Raw genomic sequence first — 13,751 nt, 5'->3', positions numbered from 1 at the left:
GGAACTGGGAGGTGGAGGAGATGCCGATGAGGACTTTGGACGAAATGTGGTCACGCCAGAACTAGAGGGCTGCGGCTCATTTTCTGTCTCTTTCTTGGGTGTTTTCATAAAAAAGACATCTAGTTTCTGTTGTTTCGCAATCTTCCTCCTTTCACAAAACAGCTGCTTATATGGCTCCAAAGCAGATCGAATTGTATGAAGTGCTCTTCTGCTTCTTTCTGCATTATAATCGTTGTCTTCTAGCCATTGCATACTTTTCTCAAATGAATTTAAAACTGAAGATAACTCTGAAGTAGAAAGCGGTTTTATGGTGGCATTCAACTTCGTCGTCTTTCTCATCTTCCACCTGCCCTCCAGCAACAAGTTGTTGCAGTTCTTCAGTTGAAAGTTCTTCTTCATGAGACTGAAGCAACTCTTCTAAATCATCTTCCTCCAATTCCTCAAAGCCAACCTGCTTTGCGAGGGCAACACAGTGTACTTTTAATTTAGGAAGCTCATTTACAGGATCAAAGCCTTTAAAATCACGAATAAAATCTGGTAAAAGAGGCCGCCAAACACCATGTATGCATTCTTTTGTCACTTCGTTCCAGGCCTCCACAATTATGTAAATTGCATTCTTAATGTTGAATCGCTTCCAGAAGTCTTTAACTGTTGGTGCATTTTGGCCCTCTGTTTCTGCTATCAGCATCTTAAATGTCGGTCTTGTGTAATAGGGCTTAAAAACAGCAATTACTCCTTGGTCAAGTGGCTGGATAAGAGATGTTGTGTTGGGCGGTAAAAACAGGATTTTGATGTTTGGTGACAGTTCAGCAAAGGTTGGAGGGTGACTTGGTGCATTGTCCAAAATAATTAAAATCTTAAAATCCAAATTTTTCTTTTTGCAGTAGCTTCGAAACACATCCTCAAACACATGTAGTAGAAGTTCAGTGAAGATCTGCCCTGTCATCCACCCTCTTCTGCTGTTCCTAAAGTAAACACCCCCCGCCGACCGGGCTAGCCGAGTGGGTAAAGTACCTGCCTGGCAACCCAAAGGTCGTGGGTTCGATTCCCGCCTCGGGCTTGGATCAAAGTACTGAAAAAACCTTGGGAGGTGCAATATGGCCACAGAAGCCGATGCGCCAACAACTACCAAAAAAAAAAAAAAAAAGTAAACACCCAGGGTAGTCTTTGTTATCCCTTTTAACGCTCGTGGATTGGCTGCATGATAAACTATAACAGGCTTCAGTTTCAAGTCGCCACTTACATTTGCTCCTAACATAACGGTAAACCTATCCTTAGCAGCCTTGAAGCCTGGAGCTCGTGCTTCCTCTCTTGAGATATATGTTCGTGATGGCATTTTTTTCCAATACAGTCCGGTTTCATCAAAGTTGAAAATTTGGTCCACTGTATAGCCCTCTTCCTCAATTAGTTTTTTCAGTATCGGCGGAAATGCTTTTGCTGCTGCTTCATCTGCACTCGCAGCTTCACCTGATAATTTCACATTATGGAAAGCGTGACGTTTCCTGAAATTGTTGAACCAGCCACTACTGGCAGTAAAGGGAGGCACTTCTTGAGGGTTTTCAGCTTTACTTCTGAGGTCTTCAAATATTGCCAATGCCTTTGCTTTTATCATAAGCAGACTTGTTCCTGATCTCTTCTTTGTTTGATCTTCTATCCAAACAGATAAAGACATTCCATCTCTTCCAGTTCTTTGTGTCTTGATCTAACTGATTTTGTTACACTTTGTGTTTTTCCTGCTATGAAAGTTGCTTTTATTTTTTCTGCATTCTTTCTAATTGTTCTCAGCGTTCCCTCATTTAGGCCTGTAGCACGCACAACATCGCATGTTCTTTCATTCTGGTCAAAGGGTTTCACAATTTCATATTTTTCTTCTATTGATATTGCTTTTCTTTTTCTCTCTGAAGTATTTTCACCAGAATGCTTCCTTTTCACACTTTTTTCAAGTATTTTACTCATTTTTTTGAGAATAGAGCACAATTATAAACTGAACAAAAATGAGGAGGCAAGCTTGATATACATAAATGCACAGCGAACAAGTAGCAACTGAATAAACGATGCAACGCCCGTGTACAAACTGAATAAACAATGCAGTAAAGGCGAAAACACACTATTCTCACATATTACATGCTTATGTTTTACTAAAGCACATTTCTGGAGGTCACTACCATAAAACAATAAAAACAATTTGCAGTTTCCGGTTTATTGGTGGTTCCTGCTAGTGGAATCTGTTATAAACGGGTAGTAAAAGTCAATCTAATTACATTTGCGATAATACCAATACAGTAGCTGAAATTCTGTTGATTTTTACGTTATTATGTTAAATGTGTTTCCCCTTCCACGAAATCATAAAAACAAAATTTCAGAATCTTCTCTTCATTCCTACTGTGTTGTGTTCAGTTGTGGTGATTCCACCACGTTCGACTACCATTTCTTGTAAACACAAAGGCGAATCGTGCATAAGCGAATTACGTTCGTGTTATATGCGACATTGTTCCCCTATTTATAAATCGTGTATGATCGAATTCGTGTAATGCAAACATGTGTTATACGAGGACAGACTGTACTGTAATACCGTACAAATAACATTAAAATATTTATGCTTCCAAACGTTGACTCATCTAGTTGCATAGCAAACGTAACCTCAGGACATCATTTGCCATCTCAGCAATCCTCTGTTGCACTATATTATTACTAAGTGGAATATTCCTTAAAACTGGATTAGCATCTTTTTTCATAACTGACTATTGCTATTTTTGTAGAGGGTAGAATTAATTCTTCACCAAGAGTATATGGCTTTCCTTTCTTTGCAATTAGGAGAACAATATCATACGATGCTTGTAGTCCACTACTGGCTGCTGATATTGCAGATGATTTTATAAAGGGATTAAGCATTGTATGATTTAAAAATTTTTCCTTTCCAAGGTCTTTGTTGCTTTTTATCATGTTGTTTTTTTAAATGTTCTTTCATTTTTGAAGGTTTCTTAGCATCATTATTAAACGTTTTCTCACATAAAAGACACATTAGTTTTGTTTCATTACTGGGAGAAGGCACAAACCAGAAATTTAAATATTCTTCCGAATATTGACGACACTTTTTTGCGTCAGACATGATCGTTAGGAGTTTTCTGTAAGAAATTATTTCAACACAACTCAAACTCTTACTAAAATAATTTTAATAAGAAACTATTAACAAAATGAATAATTCACTCCCAAACACTGCAGAAAGAAAATATCTACTGACACTAGAAATAGCACTGAAGTTTGATGACAGCAATGGTGGTAAAACGAAAACCGAGCACTACCACTAGAATGAAAATCTGCTTGAACACTAACTAAAATAATTTGTTTTCAAGGGCACAAAGTGATTGGTCACCTCACATCGTGTCACTCGGAGAAGGTAGACCCCCCCCCCCGGTGCCATTTGACTGTAAACACACTGTTCAGTGTAAACTGTGAAGTCATTGTAGGAGACACATTACTACTACGCTACGTTATATATGTGTAGTTCTCTTTGGGGAAAGCTGAAGCGAAGTGAAGTGCCACACTTCATCCTCTTCTTCAGATTTTGAAGAAGATTTAGAAAATTATTTTCTTATAGCCAAGAATAGAGGTGGATTAAGGATAAAATAGGCTCCCGGCTATATTTAATTTTGGGGCCCCTTTAGTATACCTTCAATTTTTTATCACTACTTCAGGAAATATTTACACTGAAAATGAGGCCCCTCTTTGGGTGAGGCCCCCGGCCATGGCCGGTTTGGTAGCGTTAATGCAGCCCTGGCCGAGAAAACAAAAGGGAGTAAAGCAATGGATAAATGACAAACTGGAAGAGAAATTTCATCATTTACTGCAGAACTTAAAGAAGATGAAAATCATTTTAAGATGTACTGACGGATGAATAAAGTAGAATTTAATTTCCAATATAAACTAATTAAGGATGACACACAAGGGCAAAATATGCAATTTCAAAATTCATCAGCAGTGAAAAATTAGTTGTATGGTTAAGGAAAGTTCAAATACTAAGTTTAATTTGGAATAAGGATTTATACAGATGGCTCCAAAACAGATGAAGCAGTAGGTGCTACAACAATTTGTTCTGCCTCTTCAATAGCTGTGTCTCTTCCTACAGAATGCAGTATCTATACTGCAGAATTGTATGAAATTAAACTAGCCCTAGATAATATAACCGAGCAACAATTCAAGCAAGCTCTTATATATGCAGACTCCTTAAGTGCAGTCAGTGATATTCAATATACTACTTCTGCCCAACATCCCATTCTGAAACCGATACATTCTCAATTATACCAGTATCAAACATCCAACAATCTGGTCACCTTCTGCTGGATCCCTGGGCATGTAGACATCCCATGTAATGAAAGTGTGGATTGTGCTGCTAAACATCCTAAAAGTGGATCATTCTGCCATCTGGAAGTCCCACACACTGATTATAAATCCACTGTTACAACAGCATGTAGACTTCAATGGTCTGAACTGTGGCTAGCACAAGTTAATAATAAAGTATTTCAGATTTAAAAAGAACCTCAGCTGTGGACTTCTAGTTTCAGGAAAAGCAAGAGAGAAGGCATTTTGGCAAGGTTCCATATTGGTCATTCTAATACAATTCATCTGTTCTTGCTCGTGGGAGAAAACCCACCTCAATGTCCCTTCTGTCAGACCCAGCTAACAATCAAACATATCCTAAAAGAATGCCCTAAATATTCAAGTAACCAGAAATCCAGTTTTTATTCTCTATCCAATTTGCGGGAATCTTTTTACTTTACTACACTCGCTTAAAATTTTGGGATAATACAAATTTTTAAGCACTGTTTAAATACTTCATAAGCATTAATATATATAATCATCTCTGATAACTATATTATTAAAGACTCAGACATAAGTTAATAATGAAATGGTCCAGGAGGCTTTTTCCAAAAAACCCACAACAACCAACAGGTCTGTAATTACTCGTGTCACCCTTTGATCCCCTTTTATGAATTCAGGACACGTTTGCACATCTCCAGTCCATGGGAACATCCCGAGTCCAAGGAAGATCTCATAATTATGGTTAAGGGTTTGCTTACTTCCTTTGCTGCCTCCTTTAATATAACTAGATAGATCCCATCCACCACTCCATTGACTTGATTGACAGGCTCTCATCATATACACCCTCTTATATCTGCACAGAATTGCAGACACTTTCAAATTTAATCCTAGCTCATGACTTTTTTTTTCCAACATCGACCTGAACCTTGTGAACCTGAAGTCCATAGATCTGCTAATAATGTCATCAGTGCCAACATGTACAACAATATCTCTTTTGTGCCATTAAAAGATATTTTCTACGTCATCAGCTTCTTCCCATGGCAGACATACCCTCATCCTATTCCATCTATCCTTTTTGCACAATATATTTCTCATTTCCTGACAGTAGAGTCACTGACAATAACTAGCTCCTGTGTGAACAGTGGATTCTGACTTGGGTATTGCCATTGTATTGCCAGATGATCAAGTGCCAGCTGTGGTGGTGATATGGGCAGCTGAGAGCTTGTGCCCCCCCCCCCCCAATTTAAATCTTTCAAGGGCACCTGTTTAAACCTGTTCATGCTATCATAAAGGGCCATAACAACACTTATTTGACACCTAACTTCCTCACATAATGAAACCAAATCTGGAATGATTAAAATTTGAGAATGAGATAGTAAAATGTAATAATGGAAAGTCATAAAAAAATGATATAAAGTAGCAGTATTATGGAAGGCCATCTGTATATCCTGTGCTATACAGCAAGGAAAGAGCAAAAACCATTATACATTTGTAAGTGATCGGGTGGTGATTGTGATTATCAGTGCTCAAAATAGACATTATAAATTGAACAAAGTATATAAAAAAGATCCTTTCCTTGTTTTTAAGTAGTCTGATAACTTGGAAAGTGGAGAAAAGATGAATTGAAGACAGCTAAAATATATGGAGCGGAAAAAGAAAGAACAAATACAGTAAGTTTTTACTTGGTTTAACCAGGTGTAACGTCCACACTTTATTGGCTTTAGCCAGTGGGCAGTTTATTGGTGGAACAGATTTCCATCTTTTGTGGTGGAAGTTGATAGCCTAAATAATTTTAAGACTGAGCTGGACAGGCATTTAGAACAAATGGAGGGGTGAAATGGGAGTGGGGAGTTTTTTTTTTTTTTTTTTGGCTGATGCTGCATAAGCTTGCTTTCTTGCATCATATGCTTCTGCTAATACTAATGCTAGTATTTACGGCACACATACGAAAAACAAGATTAGCAGGAGGCAAAGAACTGTTTGTAGTATTTTATTACATACGATATACTGTGCATCAGGAGCATCTTTATTTCCAACACATGTAAAGCTGAAATTCAAATAACTGTCATTAAAATTTTTTTTTGGTCTTTTATTAGTTGGTTCCTATTTTTCTCACTTCGGAGTTTTGGGAACAGAAAGCTGCGATTGTTCATCCTCACTTTGAAGTGTTGACAATATTGTGTTCCTTTTCATTGACCACAGTTGCAATACTAGAAATACTTGCTTCTCGTTTTAAAGTTCCTTTTTTCAACCACAAATCCATGGTCATTTATTTTAATAATAGTATTTCGAAATACTGATAATTATCAAAAAAAATTTTAAACATGGAAGTGAGTTTAGTTATGATTTCGGTTCGCTTCCCTCTCTCCTTCAACCTGTGTTCCAGGCTAAATCGCATACGAATGGCATATTAGATTAATAGATGTCATTACCTCTATGCAAAGGCCCGCCAAAATAGTGTTCCACAGTCTATTTGATTATTAGTCTATGCCAGTGTGTTAATAACCGAAGAAAAATAATGTTAAAAATTATAATGATACAAAAGTGGTGTCTTGCTACAAATATGCAAAATTTATTTATTTTATTTTATTTTTTAATTATTAATTATAATTTTTCGCGAAACACTTGTTCGCATCTCACGGAACACTAATGTTCCGCGGAACACAGTTTGAGAAACGCTGCTCTAAATAATCTTAATGTGATACTAAAAACTATTGGGAAGTTTCAGTTTTCACAAATGCTTGTTGGACCCAGTGCTTTTCACTGTTCAACTCAGCTGTTTATCAGTTTTGTAGCATGGAGTTTTTTTTTTTTTTTTCACTGTAATGAAAGAAAATTTCGTTTCAGCAGAGTGGGTATATCAATTTCCGGTCAAAAAGGAAAAAAAAAAAAAAAAAAAAAAAAAAAATTATTTATCTAAAATGCGACTAGTGTTTTCAAGTGAAGTAAAAAAAAAAAAAGTGTAAATACAAATCAAGTGAAGTAAAAAAAAAAAAGTGTAAATACAAATTCTATTGTTTTGTTTGTGTAAACGTTTTTTAGCTAATGCTTTAAAAACAATTATTCTTGATTTAAAAAAAAAAAGAAGTGATTTAGAAGCACATATTTTGGGGGGGGGGATTTTTTTTTTTTTTACCCAATAAATTTTGTTATCAAAAATGTTTGGTTTGTGTTTTCACATTCCTTGTAATTTTTGTTATTTTATATTTTTATTTATTATTATTTTTTTAAATGCCGGTTTGGATTTATCCACTTCGGGTAATTAGTTAAATTTTGTCATCATGACAACATAGTGATATTACCCACTAGCAAGCACACCCGACTTTTTAAATAAGTCATATCTGGTTCAAATGTCAGGCTCGTATACCACTTAACCTTTTCTTGGAGATCCAAGAGGGACAGAAGTTAAAGGCTAGATTTCATCGTTATTGTTGTTAAAAATTTGATACTGTTAATTATAATCCCTCTTCATTGTTGATAAGCTCAGTAGTTTGCAAAAATTTGAAGTTAAATATAGCTGTAACACGTGCAGAAGAGCTAGTTCCAATGATAGGAATGAAGCACACTTTACTTTCACATGGAAAACAACTCCGATCAGAAATAAAGTTGCTACTTAAATTTTTTTAACAGCAGCCCAAGAGGGTTAATAGTATTAGTAGTGGAAAATGATGCAAGGAAGCAAGCTTTTATATAGCATCAGAGAGAAGAAACCCTAATAATATATCTCTAATAATTAATAATAATACTCTAATAATTTGTCTAATGCTTCCTTAAGTTTATTCTGTCCTTAAAATTAATTATTCACTTCTGCAACACCAGATGGATGCTTGTTCTAGCAATGTAAATTACTTTGACTGAAAGCAAATTTTTGCACTATGTCCTTCAGCCAACATTTTTTTTTTTTTTAGTTTATCTCCATTGTGTGGATTGGCGGAAAACGAGCAAGAATGCCATCAGCATTCACTTTACTCAATCCATTTAAAGCCTTATGTACTTCCTAAAGGGCCGACCGGGCTAGCCGGGTGGGTAAAGTGCCTGCCTGGCAACCCAAAGGTCGCGGGTTCGAATCCCGCCGCGGGCTTGGATCAAAGCACTGCAAAAACCTTGGGAGGTGCATTATGGCCACAGAAGCCGATGTGCCAACTACCAAAAAAAAAAAAAAAAAAAACCTTCCTAACGGTCTCCTCATGGGTACCCATTGTCCAAGTACTGGAATTTGCTTAGCTATTTATTTATTTTTCATGGTAATAGTACCCTTTTATGTCCTTAGTAATCTGATTGTTCTTTTCTGCACCACTTCCAAAAGATCCACATCTTTGGAACAAAAGTAAAAACCTAGGTATCCCATTATGGTAAAAAATTGACATATCACTTTGCCATTGCTTATTAGCAAACCAGCCTATAAAATTATGAAAAAATGGTTGTCAGGCAACAATGGTTTGATGGATGAGTGGTGTGCAACACTAGCAGCTCACTCAGATGAGGCGCCTCCGTAGCCAGGTGGGCAGGAGCAGCAGTGCGTAGCACACACTTCTTGATTAGACTGGGGTTCGAGCCTGTGAGCCACCAAATATGGAAGATGCGGAAAGGTCAGGGAATGACCACTGCATATCCCCGGGGCAATATGGCCTTAGTTGCTAATGCTCCTAAAAACCAAATAACAACAACAACACAAATGAACACATAATGGAAAATGTTTTTTTTCTCCTGTAGATTTTAATTTTCAGGAAATATGTAAAAGAAAGTTGTTCCAGAAAACAGAAATAGAAGGAATAAATGAGGAATAGGAAAATTGGTTCTGTAAAAGAAGTTATAGAGTGATTAATTTGTAACTGAGATGATTAGTGGTGGTTGAGGTAACCAGGGGTATTCTGTCAAAAAAGTAAGTGGGTTCCACAGATGTGTACATCATTGAGATTGGAACTGAGACCACATAATTTTGTGAAATGATTGAGGAAAGTTTGGGTAGTTGAGATATTTTTTCAGATAAGTTTGATTTATTAGTTTGGCTATTCGTGATGCATTCGGTAGATAAGGTAAAATTGTGGGGGAAATATATTGTATGAGTTAATTCTTATCAAATTTTTGGATATGTTTGCTGCAATAAAGTGAGTCTATATACAATTTCTTGACTTAAAGTGGCCTGGCCTCAATTATGCTTCCTGTGTACACACAGGAAGCATAGTCCTCCATTCCAGTCACCAGCTGGCATTATATTTCGCCTGCTGACTAATCTGCATAATGGTACCTAATGAATAACCCCTATTTAAAAATCTTTTTGTCAGTTCCGTGAGCTCATCCAATAAGGATTTTTGTGTAGAGCTGTATCTATATGCATTATGGAACTGGTTGAAAATGATGCTCCTTTTATAAATTAGAGACGGGTACAATAAATGAAAGGGCGGATCACAAACATTTTATTTAAGTTCCATAGATACAACATTGGTATAGACAATTTATTAACATATTTAAGATCACTGAATTTAAGATTGTTCCACAACCCATGAGTAAGCTCCATGCTATCTTGAAATATAGGGCATATGTAGTTCCTACCATGGAAGCTCACAATATTGTTTACAATATTTCTTGTGGTGAATGCAATTCTACTTATATTGGCTCGACCCAAAATTTATTTTCAGTAAGGATACAGCAGCATTTGGCATCAGTTAGAGCAGGTAGGATGGGTTCATAGGCGCCTCCGTAGCCAGGTGGGCAGGAGCAGCAGTGCGTAGCACACGCTTCTTGATTAGACCGGGGTTCGAGCCCGTCACCACCCAATACGGAGAATGCGGAAAGGTCAGGGAATGACCACCGCAAATCCCGCAGAAATATGGCCTTAGTTGCTAATGCTCCTAAAAAACCAAACACCAACAACAACGGGTGCATCTGAGCTTGTTTCATGCAATCACTGATGGACATGTTTCTTTTTAATGAATCAAAGGTTTTTAATAAACAGCTTGAATATTTTAAATTATTAATTGCCAAAACAGAAATGAGATTAAATGTTAATTCTGTTAATGTACTCAGACCTTATAATATTTTGGACACGTGGACTCTTACGCGCATGCATGAATAGCAATTCATACATTGGTTTATATAAATAATCTCATGCCAGGTGTCGTTAATTTGATATAAAACAAGGGGGAATAGCATTCACGAATCACTTGTATTTCTTGTGAACACCGTAACAAACCGAATAAGGTGGTCTCTTAAAAGAAGTTAATAATGATTTTAAAGTTTAACTTATGTGTGAATTAATTTATTAGTGTCATCGTTTTTAGAATTTCATGACAATTGTTTTTCAATTCTCATGATGGCTTGTGGTGTGGTTGGTTTTTGGAGGTTGGTGGCCGCTGTCTTTCCGTGATTCTTTCCGATTCCCTTGATATGATATGAGAGTTGAATACGTGCTTATTTTAATTATTATTTTAACTTGATTCATTTAAGACAATACATGGGGAGGTAAATTCATATTATAATCATTCGCAATTGAGTGTTAAGAGAGTGAGAGAGTCAGAAATAGAAGGGAATCACCAAGAAAGAGAATGATGATGATATCCAGCTCAGGACCCTGGGTTTGCCAAGCCCGTGCTTACCAGATGCGAGCCACTGGGGTTAAATCGGCATTAAAAATCATTGTTGATTGAACAATACCAGTTAGTTGCTGCTAAAATGCACGACGATGATTCTAATTCCTTTTGCTGTTTTCATACCTTTGCACTTTTTTAAATTCCATCAGATTTAATCTGTCAAAAAGTGAATGAAAATGTGAAATAGTATTGAAAGAAATGATTTCTATACAATATGATGAATTTTATAAATACAATAATTTTCTCTTTGATTTATAATTTTAAGATTGAGATATTACAGATGTTAAAAGTGTGATAATATTTCAGGAAAACGCTGGATTAAACAGATGTTAATAAGTGCATTTTTCTTGCCTGCATTGGTGTGTGGGACAGCCTTCCTCATCAATTTTATTGCCATTTACTATCATGCTTCAAGAGCTATTCCTTTTGGAACTATGGTAAATACATATTTATGATACATTATTTAATATTTCCTAAAATCTTTTCATTTATCAAACCATTTTGAAAAAGAGAAATGTAATTATGTTAACCAGGCAGTGGTGGCACTCCAGAGTGTAGCAGTCAAACTACACTTGACAGGTGTGCAATTTTTTTTTTTTTTTTTTTTTCAGAAATGCTTGAGTTTTTTTAAATTCTGTTTGGAGAATACCAGTATTTCATCTTGTCCGAATGGATTGCAATAACACTAGCCAACATGGTTTTTACCTCCAAGAACTTAAATTCTGTTTTTAACCAATTTTTATGTGTAGATTTTAAATATCACCATGATAGTTTCACATCACGTCATGGTTATTAAATATAGTGATTTAAGTTTTACCAAAATATGCCAATTTCACATAATAAAGCCAGTGATGACATACTGATTTATTTTAACAGATATAAGGTAATTCTTTTGATTCTAGCAATCGATTCTAGCCTCAGTTACCTTGTGATAAACATAATCAGACTTTTACCTGCGGTTCCTAGGTTCAAATTGCGATACAACAATTTACAAATTGAAGAGAGCACACTTAGCATTTTTGGTGAGGATTTTTGTAGGCTATGATAAGGTTTTCCAAGTATGAACTGATCATGACATGTTCTCAGGGTTGTAATTCTATCCTCCAAACATAAACAGCCCCTCGAGAGTAAGAGGGTGCAACCTGCAACCCTTACATTTTTGAAATATTTAGGAAACATTTTTGAAATATTTTGCTATGGAGGAGGACAGCATGTGTTTTTGCAAAGACATTACTGAACTTCTGAAAAAATTAGGAGTGGTGCATAAGTCAGATGAATGGCATTTATTCATAGATTCCTCAAAATTAAGTTTAAAAGCAGTTTTGCATCATAATCGCAACAGATTTCCATCAGTTCCTGTGTTTCATTCAGTTGGACTTAAAGAAAAGTCATGAAAACATGTCTAAGGTTCTACATATTCTATATGCAGTGATCTTAAAGTTATTGGTTTGCTTGTTGCTTTGCAGGGAATTTCATAAAATGTTTTTTTGTGTTTGTGGGACAGCTGTGTGACAGAAGAACATTATGCTGTGCAATATTGGGACTAGTGGGACGAGTTCATACCAGGACAATGTAATGTAAAATATATACCTTTAGTTCAATCAAACAAGGTTCTTCTTCCACACCTGCACATCACACTTGGATTGATGAAAAATTTTGTGAAGGGGCTAGATAAAGAAGGTAGCAGATTTGCATACTTGAAGTATGTTTGGAAATATTTTGCCAAATTAAGGAAGGAATCTTCTTACGACCCCAAATTAGGAAACTCGTGAAAGGTGTTTGAAACCCAGTTAAAGTTATGTTAAATTGGCAGCTTGGCGATCATTTAATGTGGTAGTACATGGTTTTTTTGTTTTTTTTTTGGTAATAGGAAAGAAGAAAACGGTGAAACGCTGGTGTCTAATTTACTTGAGTGCTACAAAAACACGGGCTGTCGAATGTCGTTAAAAATTCATTTTCTTCATTCCCATCTTGAATTTTGGTAATAGGAAAGAAGAAAACTGTGAAATGTTTGTGTCTAATTTACTCGAACGTTACATAAACATGGGCTATTGAATGTCGTTAAATTCATTCCCATCTTGAATTTTAGTAATAGGAAAGAAGAAAACTGCAATGTTGGAGTCTAATTTACTCAAGCGCTACAAAAACATGGGCTATCGAATGTCGTTATTAAATTCATTCCCATCACGAATTTTTCTCCAAAAATCTGGGGGATGTGAGTAAATAACAAAGGGAGCGATTTCATCAAGATATTTCCACAATGGAAAAGTGGTACCAAGGTCGCTGGGATCCTGTAATCAATGGGATAGGTATTTCCACGATGCAAAAGTGGTACTGAGGTCGCTGGGATCCTGTAATGATGGGGATAGATATTTCCACGATGGAAAAGCAGTACCATGGTCGCTGGGAATCCTGTAATGATTACTGCTGGTTCCTTGTGAGGAAGAGTAAGCAGGAATACAAGAGAAAATCCTTTAGTAGCAAATATTTTTAAGGACAATTACAGGTATGCTGATTATATATTATTGAAATATAACTATTTCTTTATTAGCATTAGCATTAGTAGAGGCATTTGATGCAAGAAAGCAAGCTTATGCAGCATCAGCCAAAAAAAAAAAAAAAAAAAGAAAAACCACTTCCACTTCACCCCTCTGTTCGTTCAAAATACCTGTCCAGCCGAGCCTTAAACTTATTTAGGCTATCAACTTCCACGACAACGGATGGAAGTCTGTTCCACCAACCAACCACCCGCTGGCTAAAGGCAAATTTCCGCACGTCTATCCTATATCTGTCTTTCCTCAATTTGAATTTATGCCCTCGCAGGTGATTATTCTGAGCGAG

The 13,751-nt window shown here is 36.2% G+C and overlaps 1 protein-coding gene across 1 annotated transcript in view; it reads left to right on the top strand.

The window, feature by feature from the left end:
* TM9SF3 (transmembrane 9 superfamily protein member 3) overlaps nucleotides 1–13,751 on the top strand; it is a 357,433-nt gene that overhangs the window by 160,211 nt on the left and 183,471 nt on the right. Inside the window, exon 9 of the mRNA XM_090369370.1 lies at nucleotides 11,217–11,347. Within this exon, the coding sequence (XP_090225496.1) occupies nucleotides 11,217–11,347 (131 nt within the window). The remainder of the gene's footprint in view (nucleotides 1–11,216; nucleotides 11,348–13,751) is intronic.

This window comes from Mastigoproctus giganteus, chromosome 3 (assembly GCF_048544385.1).
Source record: "Mastigoproctus giganteus isolate SK-2022 chromosome 3, ASM4854438v1, whole genome shotgun sequence".
Lineage (NCBI taxonomy): Eukaryota > Metazoa > Arthropoda > Arachnida > Uropygi > Thelyphonidae > Mastigoproctus > Mastigoproctus giganteus.
The sequence above is the reverse complement of the archived record's forward strand: the minus strand, read 5'-3'. Positions and strand labels throughout refer to the sequence as shown.